The 21,535-nt window shown below is 43.1% G+C and overlaps 1 protein-coding gene and 1 long non-coding RNA gene across 2 annotated transcripts in view; one reads left to right on the forward strand and one right to left on the reverse strand.

The window, feature by feature from the left end:
* Positions 1 to 1,061: 1,061 nt before the first annotated feature.
* The window catches only part of FERMT1 (FERM domain containing kindlin 1), a 35,986-nt gene continuing 15,512 nt past the window's right edge, over positions 1,062 to 21,535 (forward strand). The window contains exons 1-9 of the mRNA XM_059406562.1: positions 1,062 to 1,295; positions 5,351 to 5,519; positions 7,351 to 7,584; positions 10,634 to 10,780; positions 11,802 to 12,015; positions 12,980 to 13,082; positions 18,145 to 18,252; positions 18,669 to 18,800; positions 20,388 to 20,437. Of these exons, the coding sequence (XP_059262545.1) occupies positions 5,366 to 5,519; positions 7,351 to 7,584; positions 10,634 to 10,780; positions 11,802 to 12,015; positions 12,980 to 13,082; positions 18,145 to 18,252; positions 18,669 to 18,800; positions 20,388 to 20,437 (1,142 nt within the window). The 5' untranslated portion in view covers positions 1,062 to 1,295; positions 5,351 to 5,365. The remainder of the gene's footprint in view (positions 1,296 to 5,350; positions 5,520 to 7,350; positions 7,585 to 10,633; positions 10,781 to 11,801; positions 12,016 to 12,979; positions 13,083 to 18,144; positions 18,253 to 18,668; positions 18,801 to 20,387; positions 20,438 to 21,535) is intronic.
* The window catches only part of LOC132021740 (uncharacterized), a 48,010-nt gene continuing 33,888 nt past the window's right edge, over positions 7,414 to 21,535 (reverse strand). Inside the window, exons 2-3 of the long non-coding RNA XR_009405436.1 lie at positions 18,129 to 18,277; positions 7,414 to 7,499 (exon numbers count right to left, since the gene is read on the reverse strand). This is a non-coding gene — a long non-coding RNA (uncharacterized LOC132021740). The remainder of the gene's footprint in view (positions 7,500 to 18,128; positions 18,278 to 21,535) is intronic.

Below are 21,535 nucleotides of genomic sequence, written 5' to 3' on the forward strand. Positions count from 1 at the left end.
ACTCAACTAACCTTTTTTAAAATTAAATGTAAAATATTTTAAAACCATTATAATGGCTGACTATGGTAATGTGCAAGAAATACAAGGATTCCATTTCTAAATTTGATAGCATTTTAAATTATCACACGCCTTATGTACTTGGTGTAAATCGCTAAAGTCTATATTATATTGCAGGAAGTTCTGCCATGGACTAAATGAAATCTCACACTGGTTGATGGTGGACATTCCACCTCTACCCATTTCACAGATGAGGAAGATTATCAAGGCCCTGACTGTCTCATTAAACCACTGAATCCATAGAACTCAGCCCGATGCCTGGCATGTAGTAAACACTCCACAGAGGTGTGTAATATGAACCAAAGAGGCTTGGACAGGTTGTGTACATTGGCCAGAGTCACCCACCCTTCCAGGGTGGTCCAGCCTTCTTTGGGAGGAAATCCGACAGGAAGGTGACCCGCGAGACCAGACGGTGAATCTGAGGCAGGCCGCCCAGTTCCGGACTGGGGTGTGTCCTTGAGTTGCCCTGGTCTCACATTGTACATATTTTGGGCCGGTCTCACATTCTACGTATTTCGGGCGCCTCGCCCTTGTCGGGGGTTTACATCACCCTCTTACTCAGAGATGAGCAGCTCTCCTTTCTTCCACCCCGCGCTCGCAGGTCCCCCAGGCTCTTTAAAGGGGAGAAGGGAGTCTCCGGACCCGGACGCACACGGGGGTGGGAGTGATGGGTATACCTGGAGGGCAGGGCACGGAGCCGGACCTCAGCCACCTGGGCTAGGCCCCGCAGGGTCTCGGGAACCCCAAAACAGGAGGCGGCCTGCGAGGGGCCGGGGGAGAGTTCGCTCGAGGGGCGCAGGCTACGGGCATCCGCCCCGGTTCTCCCCGCCCTCCCGCCGGGCCGCAGCCCTGCGGGCACCCTCAGCCCTCCCGACTCTGCCGCCGAGCGCTTCCCCTCCCCGCGAGCGAGACCCAGCAGGCCCGGGGCTGGGCGTGCCCTCACCTGCCCCGCCGCGCGCCCGGCCTCGGCCGGGCCTCCGGGGTCTGCGCAGGGCAAAGACCGCGCACCCCGCGCCCAGCGTGCTGCGGGGGGCGGGCGCCGAGCGTCGGCGGGAGGTCCCAGGCGGCTTCCCCGCGGGCCCAGCCTTAACCTCGAGCGGCCGCCGCGAGCGCCCACCCCCGCCCTCCACTTCGCGCGCCCGCCCGCCCGGCCTGGGGCGCCTCCGCCTGGACTCCGGGGGCGCAGGCGTCCACGTGCGCGTCCGCAAAACTGCGCGCTACCCGCGCCCGGAAAGCAGGTGGGTGCGGAGGGCTGGGGCTGGGGTTCGGGGCGCGGGGAGGCTGAGACGGGCGCCGCCCTGGCTGGAGACCCCTTGCTTTCCTTTCTTCAGCCCCCCTTGCACGTAAATAGCTGCGGAATTAAAAATACCGTCCGTGTGGCCACTTTGTCTGGCGTTGTGTATCTGGCCCGGCAACGTAAACTCTCCGTTTAGCCGCGGGGGCCGCCCTATGGGTAAAGGGGCAGGTTTCTGTCCACCCACCTCACCCGCTCTGGCCCCCAGGACCCTGCAGGACTGGCAACCGACAGGTGGAGTGGCCTTTGGACAGGCACACTCTCTGATCTTCCAGGAGAAGCATAGGGGCTATTATATCCCTCATCTTTCTGTCTGCCTGGCTGGCTGTCCTTCGTTGCATTTTCTGCAGACAAGGAGGACAGGAGGAGGTGGACTGCAGGGCTTCACCCAGGGAAGGCAGGTCAACTGGCACTCTTGGCTTTCTGTTCTGGGCTCCTTCGATTTGTTTTCCCAGTTGGAGTTTGCTGCTCCGCTCAACAAGTAGCAGCTTGTTGCGAATGAGAAGTTCACTCAAAACTGAAGGTGCAGAAAGATAGGAGAGGAATGCGGGGAAACCAGATCGTCCAATTTAAGCCTGAATTTCGCTGTAAGGGAATCACCGTATATTATTACCTGCGTGAGAAGTGGGTTTTCTTTTTTTTTGTTGTTTTTGTTGGAGAAGGGTTTTGATTGCCCAAGTTAGGAAGAGACCAATGTGGAATACTGCAGAAACAAGCAGTAAAGAGTCACTTTAAAGTACAAATGTTTAAAATAACTACACATCGAACCGTAGCAGTTTAGAAATTGTGAGGGTCTTAAAGTCAAATAGTTCAATGCCACGTAATGGAGTTATCTTTATTGCTTCCTCACTGGGAAGGATATTAGTAGAAATGCTTAGTGAAGCCTCCTGAGAGTTTAACTAACGTGGTTTTAAGAGTTTTATTTCATACTGGTGTTTCAATTTTATGAAGGACCTGCCCCAGGGTAGAGGCTAAGAGTTTAGAGTTGGAAAGACTTGGATTTCTGTCTGGGTGCCGCCATCTAATTTGCTGTGTGGCTTCCCACAAGTTGCCTAACCTCTCTGAGCCTGAGTTTCCTCCTTTCCAAGGGGACTGCTGAGCCGATGAAAGAGATAACACAAAATAGTGGTTCAAACAGAGTATATCACACAGTGATACTTGAGCCTGATGATGACAGTGATGCAAGTGGTTAGGCCCAATACAGTCATTATGTAGCCTTCACTTGGCCATGCAGGAGATCTGTGCATGGGGAGGTACAAGCATTACATCCCTTTTGGTCATACAAACACACAAGGAGTTACTTCTGAACTCTCGAATGCGACTTGGACAAATAAAATCTGTCCTAAACCCATTCAGATTTGCAGTGTATTTTTTGTGTATTTTGAGATTCTCTTATGGTTTCTTTCTTTCTTTTTTTTTTCCATAAAGATTTTACTTATTTATTTGACACAGAGTGAGTGAGAGAGACACAGAGCAAGCGTAAGCAGGGTGAACGGCAGGCAGGGGAGAAACAGGCAGGCAGGGGAGAAGCAGGCCCCCTGCTGAGCAAGGATCCTGGTGTGGGACTTATCCCAGGGTCCTGGGATTATGACCTGAGCCAAAGGCAGAGAGGCTTAATGGACTGAGCCACCCAGGTGGCCCCCTCTTATGCTTTCAAATGTGAATGGTTTCAAATGCAAACAACACTGGTATACCACTGGGGGTGAAATTAATATTAAACATAATGTGCCTGGGGTGCCTGGGTGGCTCAGTGGGTTAAGCTTCTGCCTTTGGCTCAGGTCATGATCTCAGGGTTCTGGGATCAAGCCCCACATCGGGCTCTCTGCTCAGCAGGGAGCCTGCCTCCCCCTCTCTCTCTGCCTATCTCTCTGCCTACTTGTGATCTCTCTGTGTCAAATAAATAAATAAAAATCTTTAAAAAAAACAAATAATGTTCCTCAGGTGTCACCACAGTCCCTGGCTTAATATTGATTTGGGTAGATTGAAGGGCAGAACGGAGTCCTGAAGCTAATTTTTCATGTGGCTGTTTGGACTCAAAACTGTGAGCCACAGACCAGTAGTACCTGGTGCTTCTTATAAATTCTTATAAATAAAAAATTTAGGTGCACCGCATATTTGCTGAACAGAATCTGGGGTGAGGAAGACCCCAGGGGACTCATGCACTTTCCCTTGGAGAAGTCCCTTTTTAGGAGTTTGAGTGCACTGATGTTTCTCAAAAATAGGCCTTATGAAAACATGGGCATCTCATAAGATGTCTTTACGTAGTGAAGTGAAAAAGATGTGTTACCGTTTAAATGACTGATTTTTTTAAATATTAAAATAGTCAGGAGTGGTAGTATCATTTGTTTTCTGTTTAGAAGTAAGAGCCCTCATTTTAATTCTGCCAATTTCAGATTCCAGTGTTCCTATTACCCCCGACACATTTCAGTCTTGATTCTGTGTAGCTTATTTTATTCTTGTTCCTCCACTAAGAGGAAAACTCTGATTTTGAAGTTCTCACCCCATCTGTATTTTGAAGAGTGGGCTTTGTATGTCTCTCACTCCTGTTTTAAATATTTTGCCGGAGCTATGTCCACAATTTTAATTGATGCACTTAATTTATTAACTTTTATATATCATAAATTGGTAGCTCAAGTAAGTCAAATACATGACAATAATTATTAATGACCTTTATCTTTATATGCATTTAAGGTAAAACTACATAGTATATGACTGAAATAGAAACTATTTACCTATATTTCCATTTTTTGAATTTTCATAGCAGAAGATGTCATCAGTATTTATCGGAGGAGGAGTGCCTGGGTGGCTCAGTGGGTTAAGCTTCTGCCTTTGGCTCAGGTCACGATCTCAGGGTCCTGAGGTCTTGCCCTGTGTCTACTCAGTGGGGAGCCTGCTTCCCTCTCTCTCTCTACCTGCCTCTCTGCCTACTTGTGATCTCTCTCTCTCTCTCTGCCAAATAAATAAATAGAATCTTTAATATATATATATATATTTATAGGAGGAATATAATAATGTAGATAGAGGAGGATTTTAATGGCATCCTTTTCTAAAATAAACCTTATTAAGGCATAATTTGCATCAAACTGCAATCAAATTATACATTTAAAATCTGTGCATTTTTGTGATGAACACAGCATAACATATGGAGTTGTTGAATCATTATACTGTACACCTGAAACTAATGTAACATTGTATATCAACTATACTCACAAAAGAATCTGAGCAGGGGTGCCTGGGTGGCTCAATTGGTTGAGCATCTGACTCTTGATCCCAGCTCAGGTCTTGATCTGAGGGTTGTGAGTTCAAGCCCTATGTTTGGCTCCATGTTGGGCATGGAACATGCTTTTAAAAAAAAAAAGTCTATGCATTTTGTCATATGCAAATTACACTTCAATGAAGTTGATTTTTTTTTTAAGATATGAAGGATTCCCATGATTTATTGCCTATTGCCACAATAAGTCAGAGAACTATTCAAAATAGTTCAGAGAAAGTCAAGAGAAGTCAATGGAGACAGCAAGTGAAGATTGATGCATTGGGCAGGCACAGAAAATAAATAGTCAAGTCCCTGCGGAAAGACAAAGTTACATAAATTTAGAGACTTGAGACCATTTTGTCTTTAAAGTTAAGATGTTGAATAAGGGGTGCCTGGGTGGCTCAGTGGGTTAGGCCTCTGCCTTTGGCTCAGGTCGTGGTCTCAGGGTCATGGTCTCAGGGTCTTGGAATCGAGTCCCACAATCACCTCCCTGCTCAACAGGGAGCCTCCTTCCCCCTCTCTCTCTGTCTGCTGCTCTGACTGCTTGTGACCTCTCTCTCTCTGTGTCAAATAAATAAATAAAATTAAACTAAAAAAGATGTTGAATCAAATATGGAGCACTGGACACCCTGCTGAGTTTCTGAAGAAGAGGCTAACATGAGAAAAAGTTTTGCCCTGCAGAATCTACTAACAAGCTCCAGCATCCTTCTCACATTCTGATCCGTGTCCTCCTTTTTCTGTGGCAGACGCCTGCATTTGCCATGATGCTCTCATCCAGCGACTTTGCGTCTGCTTCTTGGGAGCTCATCGTCAGAGTTGACCATCCAAACGAGGAGAAGCCCAAAGAGGTCACACTGAGAGTGTCTGGAGACCTGCATGTTGGGGGGTTGATGCTCAAGTTAGTAGAACAGATCAGTAAGTTATTGTTTCTTTATGGTTTCCCTGTATTTGAAACCCTTTCTCTTGCATCAACAGTCAATGGCTGATCTAGGTTGTCTGATTGTCAAAGTTTTTCTACTTATTTATCTTACCAATCAGAGAACAAGCTCCTTCCCACAGGAAGAAGAGGAATAGAGGATCCTGCAAAAGCCATAAACGGAACCCTTCGGCCACCCTCATAAAAAGTTGAGTCTGGTGGCAAACTAAAGCTCCCCAGTGGGTATGAAACCATGTCCCCACAGGCTCATCCCACTGGTGGCATCTCAGGTGACTTTAGGTAGCATGACTTTAGATGACTGTGTTGATTCTGTTTGTTAAAGTTTGATTGCTCAGGGAGAAAGTCATCTCAGTGCTAATGTGTCTTCTAATACATATCCACCATTTGCTACTCTCCCTGTTTAAATAGAGGAAGAGAAGTCTTAAGTGACAGTCTTCACATCAGGAATCAACATGATCGACCTAAAACTTAACAGTGTTTTTCTTTTCTCTTATTTGTTTTTACCTTCTATCCAAAATTGTCCAGATGCTGACTTTTCATTTACACTAATGAGCTGGAGATTTTTTTTTAAATAAGTCTTCATTTAAGTATAATACGTACAGAGAAAAGTGCACTTATCATTCAGTGTACTGCTCAATGAAATTTCAGTCATGTAGCATCCGTGCAGATCAAGAAATAGAATATTACTGACTTCCCCCACCCAAGTATCACATCAGACACCCCCCTCCCCAAGTCACTGCCCCACGAAGGGAAACCACTATCCTGACTTCTAACACCATGGGAATAATTTTACTTGTTTTAAAACTGTATATGGGTGCACTTACATAGAACATACTTTTATGCATCTGCTTTCTTTCACTTAACGTTATATCTGTGAGATTTACCCATATTGTTGCATATAGTTTGGTTCATTTACTCCCATTGTTGTGTGATATTGCATCATGTGATTAGGCCACAATTTATCCATTTACCTATTGGTGGGCATTTGGGTTGTTTCCATTTTCAGGGTCTTTGGTGAGTAGATAGAGGCATTTTCATTGGGGTATAGCTCAGAGAGGAATTACTGCACAACAGGACTTTCTAAAATAGTTACAGAATTTATACTTCTACCAACAGCATTGAAAGAAAAGTTTTCTAACAAAGTGAGAGAATAAGAGAAAGAGAAACATGTTTTAAAAAACAAATAAAGGATGGACTGTTGGCTCCAACATTGACAAAGGAAGAAGATTCAACTTTGATGTCAGCATTGAAGGAGGGGAAAGAGTCCACACTGATGCTGACTTTGAGAGAGAGAAAATACTCAGCTGATCTCAGTGTAGACACTTCAGAAACTGGGAATCTGGTGGCAGTGCTAAGAGAGCTGACATTATGGGGGCGGGGAATGTTGGCTTTATAGTCCTTCTGTGCAGATTTTGGGAGATATTGATGTTCCTCTGCAGAGCAGTGATGTAAGGATTCATTTCTAGTAGGGAAATAATCTTGGTTGAAGTCGAAAACTCCTGGCTTTCCCAAAAAGGACCATGCCCCTAAAGGACTTTAGGGAAAAGAACTCCAGCTTTTTTATCAAGAACAAAATGTGTATGTTTCCGTTCCTTTCACTGTGTTCACATGTAATCGGGATAAGGTTCAGTCTCTGTTTTCTACCTGCCCCACCTTAGAGACTTTGAAGACTGTCCAAGGCTTGTTTGAGCCTCGGGTTGTAAAAGGAGATGAGGAGCTGAAGACCATTTGTAGGTTTGAGCTCTCACATACAATGAAGACTCTAGAGTTCTCTCTCATTTCACTTCATGGTATTTTCCATTTTTGCAGACGTAGCCCAAGACTGGTCAGACTTTGCCCTCTGGTGGGAACAGAAACATTGCTGGCTTCTGAAAACACACTGGACTCTGGACAAATGTGGGGTCCAGGCAGACGCAAAGCTTCTCTTCACCCCTCAGCACAAAATGCTTCGCCTCCGCCTGCCAAACGCAAAGACAGTGAGGTTGCGAGTCAGTTTCTCCGCTGTGGTTTTTAAAGCTGTCAGTGATATCTGCAAAATCCTGAGTGAGTACCCTAGAGGGGCCCTGTGCCCTTTGGACTGTTGGTGAAGGAGGACAGAGAAATTATGTGTGCTTACTGCCTACAAGCGGTTGGCTTTACAGAACACTTCCTTTACTAGGAAGCATACTTTTCAAGTTTTTTCTGGGGACTTTCGCCGTGCAAGTAGAGTTAAACCAAATGGAACATTATTGGAGTAAATCAGATTCATTTCCACAAAGCTTAACACTATTTCAAAAGAGATCTGTAAACAGAAGAAACAAACCCATTAAGATTATCCCCCCCCAAAAAAATTAATTATTTTAAGCTGTGCTAATATCATCATTATTTTTAAGGCAAACCAGGAAGTTCCATTCAATCATCATCACCATAGAGCTGATGTATCTTTATTGTTTTTGAGATAATGGTGTTTCAGTGTCTTAATTGCTTTACTAACACTTCACTACAGCAAATACTCCATCCACAAAAATTATCTGTGTAATTTATTTAAAGCCAGAAGTTATACTTCATTATGGATTGAAAACTAATCCTTACAGTTTTAACAGTCTTTAGGGACAACACCGCCCAAACCATGTATTTGGGGAACTTCTATAATGGAAGTGAACCCTACATCCTTGTTTAATATTTTCTTGTTTAATATTTTTCTTGTTTTCTTGTTTAATATTTTTTTAAAGTGTATAGGTGCATTCTTTGGTTCTAAGGCTAAGATTTGGCATTTGAATACAGTATTTATGATATATGAGTGAGTGATCTCTCTTCCCCATTAAACTATAAACTGCTCATTCATTCCTTCAACAAATATATCCTGATTAGGCAGGCATTGTGGTGAGTGCTAGGGATTGGTGAACAATAAAAACAGTACCAAACCCCTTCCCTTCTTGAGCTGATATGCTAAGATGAAGAGACAAGAAAGAATGAATGTAAAAGTAATTTAAAAATAAGATGTTAAAAAGAGATATTTGGTAGAGAAAAAAAGAAAAGTTCTAACAGTATATGCAGGATTGGGAGTTCCAATGTTGGGCAGTTGGGACTACTATGGTATTAAATAGGGTGAAGACAGAAACCATTACTTGAGCATGCCCGAGTTCCTAACACCTAGCACAACACCGGGCACACATTTGCTGCTCATTAACTATTAAGTGAACAAGTGAATGGAACCTTCCATTTCAGAGCCTTCCATTTCACAGCAGTGCCTCTGGTACATGGTGGGAAAATGGCGAGCACCAGGGCATGTTGTTTCCAGCAATATTCCAATGAGGATTGGAAAACAAAGGAAATGATAAAGCCCAGTCCACAGTAGATGAGAAAGACACATCGTGGCTGGGGCCAAAAACTTGAGGTTGCAACATACATAGATCTGGAAAAGAGAAGAAGTCAGACATTCTTCTCTTTTCCAGAATATATCTTCATAGTCGTTCTAAAGGGCTCAACCTGGCATTTCTGATTATTGTCTTTTGTATCCATTCAACTGAAGCTAAATAATATTTAGCAACATGATGGGTGTTCTCACAAAGAAAAGGCAAGATGCAAATCTTGGCCTTAGAGATGCAGGTTTGGTTTGGTTTGGTTGTTTTGTTTCTAATGCTCCTACTGGAAATTCTGATTCATCTCCTGGTCTTATCTATAAATTATGCATTTGGAATGGGCACATGTGTGGGTTGCAACCTGACAATCAAGCATCCTTGGTTACAGGGGAAGAGGATGAAGCTGAACTGCTAGCCTCAGCCTCAGCAGGAAGCAGTGTTTGAACTGAAAAATGGCAGGACCTGTGGAATGGGTGCATCCGCCTCCAGGAAAGCTGCTTTCAGATTCTAACCTGCACATTCCCTGGCTTTTACTTGGAATCACAAAGCAGCTCAGTGTGGTTAATGGTCATCAGGTGTTCTGATTGGCAATGGCAATTATAAATATATTTGACTAATGGAGAAAACTGGGAATCCTCTTGGTTTGAGTGCTCCAGAAGCAGACCCTGAGACAAGAATTCAAGGACAAACAATTATTTGGGTGAGAGGGAGGAAGATGATTCCAGAAGACACTGGTTGGGGGTGAGGACATAAGACTGGAAAGAGAATGCCATCCATAAGAGAGTGTCACCAACCCAGTCGCATTTGGGGCAGTTGGGGGCTCCTGGGAGACAATGTAACATGCCTCGAGCTGGCCTGCCAAGGGGTGAGGGACCGGGAGGGTTAATATACCACCCCTAGTCAGTCATTGAGGGCTGCCCTCGGGGAATGTTAATTCCCTGAACTCGTGTGGCCTCTGCACTCATATGTAGACTATGGCACCTCCGTGGCGCAGACACACTTGTCCTAGCACCCACCGGAAGTTGCGTCAGAGCGCGCGGAAGTGGTGAGGGCGGCGAAGAGATGCGCAGGGCACCCGGGCTTCCTGCCATAGGGATGAAATTAGTGATCGGGCACAGTGTAAGAGAAAGGCTTTCAGGATCTATGTTCTGTAAAGAAAAAGGGGAGTTCTTGGTTGTTATTTTAGAAAAAAACACTGAAAAGAGAGACAAAAGAGAAGGAGGGAAAAATTGGTAGTGAACAGATAATGCAAGAACTGCCAAGTGCTGATGATGGTTGAAGCTGGCTGATAAAAACACAAGAGGCCTATTATACTATTCCCTTTATCTTTGAAATATTTTCATAATATACTAAAAAACAACTAGGACTTTTATTAGACTAAATCTCCCTCCTCTTGGACATTCCCCTCCCCCACACACACGTGCCTGCACCTGTTTTAGGAGTCTCTGGTCCCCTTCTGTTTCTTCCAAAGAGGTGTAATTTAGTTCCATTGACTTCTCAGGAATTTCCTGAGAAATGATTTCAGATGCCCAGCATGACTCTGAGTCTTAGAAGGAATTTCATTTTACTTTTTTTTTTTTTTTTTAAGTTTTATTTTATTTCTTTTTAGTAATCTCGATGCCCATTGTGGGGCTTGAACTCACAGTTCTGAGGTCAGGAGTCACCTTCCCCTCCAACTGAGCCAGCCAGGCACCCCCTCTTTTTCCTTTTTGATAGTTTTTCATTTTTCTTTATATTTATTTGTTTGTTAGATATCAGAAGATCAGAAGAACTTTCCTTGTTAAAGCCATCTGGTGACTATTTTAAAAAGAAGAAAAAAAAAGACAAAAGTAACAGGGAGCCCATAATTGAAGATATTTTGAACCTGGAGGGTTCTCCAACGACTTCAGGTCCACCGGGTATGATTCGTGTCAGCTGTTTTATTGTTGTGTTTCATTCTTAAATACAGAGATTTCTTAAATCCCAAGACATTTCCCTCCCTCTGCTCCTCTTTCCCTCGTCTGCCCATCCCTCCCCTCCCTTGCCCCCAAAGAAAGAAAGAAAGACTAAAATTTCAGGATTCCTGTGATGAAGAAAGGATATGCAATTAATCTTAGAACTCACAGAATATTTTTAATCAGGTTTGTTTTATGGCTCGTTACTTTTTGAAGTGAGCTCTACACCCAGCGTGGAGCTTGAACTCACGACCCTGAGATGAAGACGTGCTTTACCCACTGTATACATTATTGGCTTCACTGTGTATATTAAGTTGTTGATGAATGCAAAACTTTAGGGGAATTGGCTGTGTGTGAATCTGGGGGAAAATAGATTAGTTGGATCACTCAAATAATACTTTCCCTGATTCTATCTTCATGTGACTCTTTCCTGAATTCAGTTTAAATTTTGCATTGGGCGTTTAACAAGTGGGCAGGTAAAAATTCTGGAAAGACACTATCCTTGTCTTTTTACATAGTCATAAATCAATCTCTAGCTTGCTTGCAATAAAGGTCTTCTTGCATAGTATATCCCAATGCAAAGAATAAAAACATTCTTTGCGTTTTCCTTACACAGACCATATGATTTATAAACCATCAACTAGCTGGATTCTTAAAATTGGCAGGTACTATTATTTGCCTAAAGGATTTGCCCAAAAATAAAGTCTGTACATGCACTTTTGGGGGACCTTCTGTTCTCTGATGATGCCAAAACTCACTGCTGAAATAAGATTTTGAACTGACAAAGAGAGAGTCCCCAACATTTGCCTGGGTTGGTTTTAGGCGTTTTTATGGACTATGAGTTCTCTGCCTTTTCAGGAGCTAAAGTGGTACAAACATTTAAATTCAAAATCCATTTGGGTATAAGCAATGTTAGCACCTATTTTTCTAAAGACCCTTCCTCCTGAATCTCGTATCACAGTGCATGCTTCCCTTTGCCTTGCAGTAAGTCCTGGCTTATACAGTAAAACCATGACTCCCACGTACGACCCCATCAGTGGAACGCCCGCATCCTCCACCATGACTTGGTTCAGCGACAGCCCTTTGACAGAACAAAACTGCAGCGTCCTGGCATTCAGCCAACCCCCCCAGTCACCAGAAGCACTGGCAGATATGTACCAGCCTCGGTCTCTGGTTGACAAAGCCAGGCTTAACGCAGGGTAAGGACATGGCTCCATTTCGTTTCTCGGTCACCACGTTCGTCTGTTATGAGAGTCCCTCTCCCCCACTGGGCCTCACTCCCCCACGACACCGGAGATTGCATCTCAGCCATCCTTATTGCCCCCCAAGACCTGATAGAACAGACATTCAGGCCATCTTCACTCCATGGGACTGGATGGCATTCATCCCCATCTCATTCTGTTGCTCACTTTTATTCTCCACCTCTCCACCCCTTACCATGACCCAGTATTTATTTTTCAGCTCTAGAACTGTGCCATCCAGACAGGAGTCACTAGCCACAGGTGGATACTTACATTTCACTTTGAATTTAATTAAAATTAAAGTGTGGCACTGGCTACACTTAAATCTTCATTAGCCACATGTGACTAGTGGGCAGTCTGTCAGACAGGGCAATACAGAATATTTACATTGTTATAGAAAGTTCTAGCCAATAAGATAGACCCAGCGTTGAGTCAGACCAGACAGAGGAGAAGCAGTGCGGGAAGTCAGCAAGTAGAGATTTTTCATTCTGGCTCCACGACGAAGCACATGACCTTGAACATAGCACTTAATGTCACTAAGACTCCATTTTCCCACCCATAACACTGAGAAAATAGAAACTGCCTTGGCTTCTTCACTGGGTTACTTTAAAGTATCAGTGTAAACAAAATATGCATACAAAAAACACTTGGAAAGTTATTAAAAGCTATAAAATAAAATGTAGATATAAGATATTATCAAGTCCTCTCTCCCTTACAGATTTTTGGTTATATTACTTACTCGGACATTGTTCAGGGAAATACATACACACGTATGTGTATATCTACATCTATGTGTATAAAAATGGAAATACATGTATATAAATGTAAATATGTATAGAAACATATTAGGTAATGCTATAATAGGTGTGTGTAAAATTGATTGACTATTAAACTCATCCTAACTCATCCTACTCTTTTCCAGTTGGCTGGACTCCTCACGTTCCCTTATGGAGCAAGGCATCCAGGAGGATGAGCAGCTGCTGTTACGATTTAAATACTACACTTTCTTTGACTTGAATCCCAAAGTAAGATACTGTTTATCTTCTTCATTTTTTTTAAGATTTTATTTATTTATTTGAGAGAGAGAGAGAGAATGAGCAGGGGGCAGGAGGGTAGAGGCAGAGGGAGAAGCAGACTCCCCATCAAGCTGGGAGCCAGACGTGGGACTCGATCCCAGAACCCCAGGATCATGACCTGAGCCCAAGGCAGACGCTTGGTCAACTAAGCCACCCAGGTGCCTCTTCTCCCTCTCCCTTTTTCAATGTGAAGGCCTAGAAGTGGAAGATCCAGTCATTTAGTTCTCCAAATTAGGGTTAATTTGTATAATCTTCTGTTTAGCTCTGCTAAACTCTCTAGTCTTTTTACATAAAAGCAATGACGTGACCAGCTGCCCCTGAGTTAGTGGAAGCCTCTCGGGGCCTTCCCTCCCAGTGTGGTGTGCGCTGCCCCTCTCCATCGCCACGAACGGAGGAACAAGAGGAGAGTGGCTCACAGAGCTGGACTCTCCTTCTAGGAAGGAAGGAGCATCTGAGCAAGGTTAAGAGCCGGTTCTCATGAACAAGCCAGGACCCCATGATGGTGCACGCCACACTCCCCACTGCAGGGCCAGATAAGACTTTGGTGATGAGAAAGAGAGATCATCTGTATGAATAAAGACCCCAGCTGGTCAGCGACTCCCATTAAGTGTCCATCTGCCTCCCGACGTTTATTAGGACAACTGAGGGGTGAAATAAATCCTCTGAATTTCTGCCCCTTCCTTGGCCTGCTTGGCCTGTTTGTGGAGTTGTAAGTTAGCACTTAACCTGCCACATGTCAAGAATATAAATGGGCCCTCCAAGTGCACAGGGTGATTTTATCCCAGGTTGGTGCTTGTTGCTTTCTTCCATTCACTGGCAGGCCCTTCTCACCCACAATAGTGATTCTGCTTCTCATGGCACTGTCTTCTCCTGGATCCTGATGTTAACTCTGGTCTCCAAAGGTGCAACTTGGGTCCTAGTGCTTCCTTAACTGGCATCTTCTTCAAAATAAGTCAGTCCTTGGTTTAGATCCAACTTAATGCCCCTGGACCTCGCTTGTGTCTGGAGCGCCTAACTTCCACTGAATCATGGCAAACAAGCAAATTTTGGCTCTTTGATAAAACCTTCAGGAGAAACTACTCTACAGCTTCTTCCAAAATAGAGGGGGTTTTTTTGGTATTGATTTTTTTTAAGGGTGCTTTGAATGATCAGATTTGCTTAATTGCTAAGGAGTTCTCTCCACATGGCTCATGAAGGAAACCTGTTTGAATCTAACAGACAAATAGAAGCTGTCAACCCAAACATGGCCAGAAGACTCGGGCTTTGGGGATATGGCTTTGGGGCACAGGAAAAACCACTTCAGAGTTCCCTTCTCCCCTCTTCTAAAGTATGAAATGTTATAAATATAACCACGTTTAGTTCCAACTTTCTACTAGATACTGAGTAGATAGAGGGATACAGAAACTTAAGATGCAGTTCATGTTTTTATAGAATCTACAAGAAGAGCAAAGATAGCACCCATGAAACCAGGTAAAACAGACAGGACACCCCACAGAAGAGAACAAGACTGTATAGTAGAATGAAGGAGCTTCTCCTCTCCAGCTTTCAGAGGAGAGATGTAGGCAGGCAGTTGCACTAGGGTTACAAGTACTGATTAAAATCTCAGATACACAAAAATACTAGGATATACAAAATTTCAAAAATAATATACTTTAAAAATACAAAATCCAGAATCCATAAAAGATTGCTACATTTTCATAAATTAAAATTTTATGCATGACAAAAAACTATATACACAGTGAAAAAATCAGTCTTTGCAACACATGCGACAAACAAAAGGCTAATTTCCCTAATAAAGAGCTCCTGAAAATCAATTTAAAAAAAGAAGAACAGGGAACTTGCTTCTCTCTCTCTCTCTCTACCTACTGGTGATCTCTCTCTCTCTCTCTCTCTTTCTCTGTCAAATAAATAAATAAAATCTTTAAAAAAAAAAAAAGAAGAAGAAGAAGAAGAAGAACAGCAACCACCCAGTAAGCTAATGAGCAAAGGATGTGAACATGTAGTTCATAGAAAAGGAACTAGACTGACTTTTAGCCTTATACTGGCAAAGATCAAAAAGTGTCATATACCGTCTTAGCAAGAGTTTGGGGGAAATGGCTCTCATACCCTGCTTGTAGTCCAAAGTACAAATTAATCTGATCCTTATTGAAGGTAATTTGGCAATATCTATCAGAATTACAATTCTACATAGCTTTGACCCAGCAAATCCACTGCACTGTATATATGCCACAGTTATACTCAAATATGTGCTTTGATATGTCTGTATACGAGAACAGTTATTACCAAAATTTGCTCATTTGCCATGATTCAGTGGAAGTGAGGCACTCCAGACACAAGCTAGGTCCAGGGGCATTAAGTTGGATCTAAACCAAAAACTGACCAGAAATAAGGCTTGAGGAAGAAAATTGGAAACTACCTAACCATCCATCAATAGGGAAGTGGTTAAGTATATTATGATATATCCATATAGTGTTGTTGCTAAGAAGAATGAATCAGCTTTCTTTTGATGTGGAACCCATTCAAGGCATATTATAGAATGAAAAAGAACAAGGTACAAAACAGTCCATAGAGAAACTATCATTTGTAGGGAACAAGGAAGAGAAAGAGACTTTTTGTTGTCCGTTCTTTTGTCCCTTTAGAATTCATGCAAACCAAATTCCTTCATTATCTATTCATTTGCCCCATTTCAGTTGTGAAGAAAAAAACTGTTACAACTCTAATAATTCATAGTATTTTTTTTAATGTTCAGTAAAGAAAAGGTGCACATCAGTTTTAATAAGAGTCCTAGAGGGCACTGAAAGTTCCTCCCAGCTAACTGGGAACCCTTTGTGAGGAGATCTCTATAATGAGCCTTTCTTGAGGGAGTGAATCTCTGGGAAACAGGTCTTGGTACTTGTTTGTATTGGTGGCTGGTAGATGGAGTGAGGCGTTAACTGAATTGTATGGATGAGAAGAAACAGGGATTCAGGCAAAGGAGGTGGCAGAAACCATGTGCTTCCCAGTCTAGGATTTCTGTTTTCACTAAACCAGAAGACAAAGGAAATCAAGAGCCAAGGAAGGGTAAGAACAGCCAATCCCCACCAAGGGAAGAAAATTTGTCTCTTGCGTCAGGGAAACCACTGACAGAGTTCTCAGAGAGAGAAAGATCTGTTAGGGTGCCTGTTAATAAATGACCCACCAAAACCTGGGAACTTTCGATGTTCTAGAGCCTCAGGGGGAACATGAACAAGACTCCAGAGAAGGAAATCCGGAGCTCTGCTGGCTGTCAAAGAGCAATCCAGTGTTCCTCAGTGGGAGCCAGGGCTCATCCTGTCCATCATAACATCTTGTACTAGAGCCTGTTCTCCTACTGCCAGTCTGAAAATGTGGGCCAACTTCTGTTTGGCCAATGTTCTCCCACCATATTGTTTTATTTGGTTTTGTGGGGGGGGGTGGGTAGGGGAATTAGGTTTGTTCGGGTGTGGAAGCTCTGATTCATTTTTGTAAGTCTTTACTGACTGCATTTGAGAGAAAAACCTGATCGGGTGATTTGACTTACTCTCACCAAAACTCCTACAGCATTAGGATTGAAGACACTGTGACTGACTGGGGGACAGACCGAGACAGACAGACAGTCCAATTCAAATTTTAGTAGCCGCACATACTATTTGGATTTTGCCTATAAACTGTTCATGAAGCAAGGGTCTTTTTGTTAGGGAGAGGGGCAGGGGTTGCCTCATTTTTGGTGTGCATGGTATGTGCTTTTTCAGTTGTTTTTATCTTGATTGCCGTGTCATTTACATGCCATAAAATTCTATTATAATGATTGTAGTGCATTCATATGGTTGTACAACCGTCACCACAGTCCAGTTGTAAAACACTTGGCATCACCCAAAAAAAGTTTTCTCATATCCCATCTATGGTCAGTCCTGGCTCCTAGCCCCAGCCCACCACTTGGTCCACCTTCTGTCTCCAGGTTTGCCTTTTCTGGAAGTTTCCTATGGATGGACTCATACAGTATGTCATCTTGTGCCTGTGGATCTGAGCCCCCTCTGTGTTTTCACTTGTATCCATAGCACATTCCTTCTTACTGCCAAGTGGTGTCCCCTTGTTCACGAGGCCCACATGTTTAGCCTTTCACCAGTCGAGGGACCCCCCTGGAACCTTTCTGGTTCAGAGCTGTTATAAGCAACGCTGTTGTGAATATTCTCACGTGTGTTCTGTTTTGGTTTGTTTGGGGCAAGTCCTGGGCCCAGCTCCTGAGTGGTGTCCCACAAAGTTCACAAAGCAAAGACAGACTTTCTTAATGTTCTCAGTCCTCCAGCTTCCCAAGGGCCACACGTGTGGGCTCGTGTTTGTCTTGCCCTGCCGGCAGCTTCAGCACTGCCAGGAAGGACTGTGCCTCTACGGTGGGTTCCATTTCCGGCTGACCTGATAGCAATGCTCTTTGCTGGTTTGGGCTCGCTGTGGATTTTTAGATCCCCTATCATCTTTTTTCCTAGTGTGTACAAGGTTAATGCAAAAGGAAAAATAAACTAGTGTTAATCACCCTGTGATAAATCTGTTTAGGCACTCTATCTTTCTATTCCTCCTCCATATTTTCCTCACCTTTTTTCTTTAAGGAAACAGTAAACTGTATACCGTGGTGGGGGGTGGAGGCAGAGTAGGAGTTATGGTTTAATGGGTACAGAGTTGCAGTTTTGTTAGTTGAAGAGAGTCCTGTAGGTAGGTGGTGACAGTGATTTTTCCTATCAGTGGAAGTGTGATAAAAGAGAGGGAGAAATAATGCAATCAGAGATGGGTCAATTTGGCCCCTTGAAGAAGCTCTAGAAAATATTTTGACAAAGCAGTTTCTAAGTTCAGAAGTAAAAGGAGCTGGGGCAGTGGAAAGAGAAGTATTTCTTTCACTCACCTGAGCACAAGTTTTCTGCGTTAACAAGGAATGGCCTCCATGTTTCCAGTGTTTTCGTACTGAGGAATATAAATATGTCCCCTCCCCAACACATACACACCTACCTGTTTCTTCCCTTAGTACGATGCTGTTCGAATCAACCAACTCTATGAACAAGCCAGGTGGGCCATCCTCTTGGAAGAAATTGACTGCACAGAAGAAGAAATGTTGATCTTTGCAGCACTGCAAGTATGGGACCTTCAGTACCTTCTCTCTGCAAGAAAACAAAGCAAATTTGTTTTCTTAAAGTTTCCTTTTCCTCATACTGTTTCTTTTCTTTCAAGAAAGAACTGAAAGTGAGGGGAACCCATTTCAATTTAAAATATTCCTCATAACCCACACATGCGCCCATCTTCTATAAGGCGTTAGTCTCGTAATTTTTATCTCATCCCTACTACAAGCTCAACCAGTGCTGGAGAAGAACCAAGTTTGAACATGACTAAGCATCCTTCTCAAAATAATTCAGATGAAAATGTCATTTTCCCTTCAGAGGAGGGAGACCTCCTTCTAGGAGACGTTCAGAAGAGATTGTCTTCAAAAAGAGGAAAGTGCTGAGGGATGCATGTGTGTTTATAACGTTGCTGAAACCTCTGTTTATATCCTAGTATCACATTAGCAAACTCTCGCTGTCAGCCGACACACAGGATTTTGCAAATGAGTCTGAGGTCGACGAAGTAGAAGCTGCACTCTCTAATTTGGAAGTGACCCTAGAAGGTGGAAAAGCAGACAACGCTTTGGTATGAACTTTTCTGGTAACTCAGAACCGTGGCTGCGTTCTCATGGGCTGACACATCTAAATGAGCTCTTTTTTATGAGAAATAAGAGAATCTTGTGTCTGATTTTGAAAAAAGAAAACATACTTTTCACCAGCTTAAAGCTAGCAAGACCTGACTGGCTTTTCTCAGGTCAGTTCCGGAAGGGACTATGAGATATGTTCGGTGCTGTTAAGGGCAGTACTTTTATATGTATTTCTTAGGGAGAAGCTGGGGAGTAGGAGGCAAAGACTGCCACCGCCAAGGACTTTTCTTTACTGAGGCAGTCCCTCCCCTCAGATGTGGAGAGAACCACCCAGTCTGTTGTACAGCTAGCTGTGAGAATGGAGAAGATGCTTCACAGATACAAAGCCTATTATCTACTGACCTAGCCATGCACTGCAACTGGGCAAGGTTGACACAGTGAGGGCATTTATTCTGGGACACTCGAAAAAGCTCCTAAACCCTTTTGACTTCAGGAAATAGACAAAAACCTTCCAGTGAGACATAAAGTAATACAAGTGTTTTATCATCTCCTTATCCATGAAACGTGGCAGAATGGTGGCTTTATAATCGGAATGCCTCTCCTGTTTGATTCACCTGTTGAGTTCCACCCTTTTGTTTAACTAAGTACCTCAGTCATGGGAGTAATTATTAGTTTAATGCACACTGAATCAGAGGTGGATCTATTGTCATTGGATATAAATAGTAAGAGATAAAAATGAGTCACTATATTCTTGTGGATTTAATGCATGTTTCCCTGTAATTGATTTCCTTAAAATGGGAAGTTGGTATTATGCAAAAGCAAATACTTCACACAAACTAAATGCCAAGATTCTGTGGAGATTCAGAGCCCTGTCTCAGGTTTATAGGAGACACAGGACTCATTGTATTGACTTCTCTTTTGTCAGCTTCCTCCACTGAATAGGTAGACCATGATCCTTCTCAGAATAAATGAAAAATTCCCTCCTCCCACTCTGAATATTTTCACGTGATGCTAAACAATAGGCTTTTCATTTAGAAAGTAGGCACCGGCCTACACCGCAGAATGAACTCTGAACCAGGTTCCTTTTGAGAAGTTAATCAGTGAACTAGATGTAACTAGATTTACCCTTTATGAGGTAAAACTTGCAAAATATTTTGCTAAAAGTAGCAATTTCTAACTCATATTTTTACCTTGAATGGTAGTGTTTGGTCAGGTTTTTTAATCTCTTTTCATTTTTATGACCCATGACCCATATAGAAAGTGGGGGAGGAAATGTACGACTTAACAAACTTGTATTGTCATCCAAGTCACCATCCAGATCAAGAATTAGAACTTTGTCAGCCACCCAGAAACCCATGTTGTGCCCCTTCCCACCCCCCTCCCTTGCCCACTCCCCATCTGCTGGGGTCACTACTAGAAATGTGGCTCATGTGACTGAGGAACTGAGTTTCTCATTAGTTTAATTTTGATTAATTCACATTTTCATCACCCCATGTGGTGAGTGGCTACAGTATTAGATGGTGCAGATATAGAGGATCAACGCCACCTAATTAACCACTTATGAAATGTTATCTGTTTTTCCTTAGGAGGACATTACTGATATCCCTAAACTTGCAGATCATCTCAAATTATTTAGGTAAGTCACCCTTAACGGGGAAAGGGATTTCTCCTAACAAAGCCTCGCAGGTCAACTGTGCAGGAATTTAAATTGAACCTGCCGCACTAAGCAAGTTCCTGGTTCAAAGGTGGAGCTTGAGCTTTGGCATCAGACAGACAATGGGCTGAATCCTGGCTTGACAACCTGTACTAACTGGGTCCCCTCGGGCATTGTCATGTGTCTGAGCCTCAGTCTCCTGATCTATAAAATGGGGACATACCTCTTCTTGGGTTTATTGGGGAGGTTGAAGAAGATAACATATATGAAGCATTGAGCATGGTCCCTGCTCATAGTATGTGCTCAATAAATGGTGTAAACATGGCCTGTGTCTGTGACTAGTGAACGCCTATGCTAGACTGGTCATCCGCAAGGCTCAGGACTGGGCATCATTCGAAGGTTCTTTCGTGGTTGAAAAGTCAGTTGTCTCTAGAACTTTGGTCCTGGGCTTATACAGAAGTAGTCTCCTTGGTTTATCAACCTTTGCCTATGACAGTGTTTCTGAGAAACTCCCCAGTCACCTCAGATCTGAGACTTAAAAAGACAGAGGAGTTTTTTATTTCATGGAAAGAAAAAAAACATTTGTGATGGTGCCAGGGTGTGTTAAGATGAAAAGAATAAGGCCCCTTTGAAGTTCTATCAATTACTCATGTCACTTTATGGTTCGTTGACTTTTCTTAACACACCGACACTTCAGCGGGTCAATGACTTGAAAAGAAACACGAGTTGTTTGGGGAACATATGATGCAAAGAAAGACTTAGAAAGAGAGAACAGCGAATCAGGTATAAGTGAGAAGCATCCAAAGGTAACGATTTTTATCACTGGGTTTCTATAAGTTGCTTTTTTCTTTTTTTTTTTTTTTAATGTTATCTCAAACAATGGGTGGCTCAGTCATTAAGCATCTGCCTTTGGCTCAGGTCATCATCCCAGGGTCCAGGGATCAAACCCCGCATTGGGCTCCCTTCTCGGCGGGAAGCCTGCTTGTCCCTCTCCCACTCCCTTTGCTTGTGTTTCCTCTCTCGCTATTTCTCTCTGTGTCAAATAAATACATAAAATCTTTAACAAAAATTTAAAAAATA

The sequence above is a fragment of the Mustela nigripes genome, chromosome 7 (assembly GCF_022355385.1).
Source record: "Mustela nigripes isolate SB6536 chromosome 7, MUSNIG.SB6536, whole genome shotgun sequence".
Lineage (NCBI taxonomy): Eukaryota > Metazoa > Chordata > Mammalia > Carnivora > Mustelidae > Mustela > Mustela nigripes.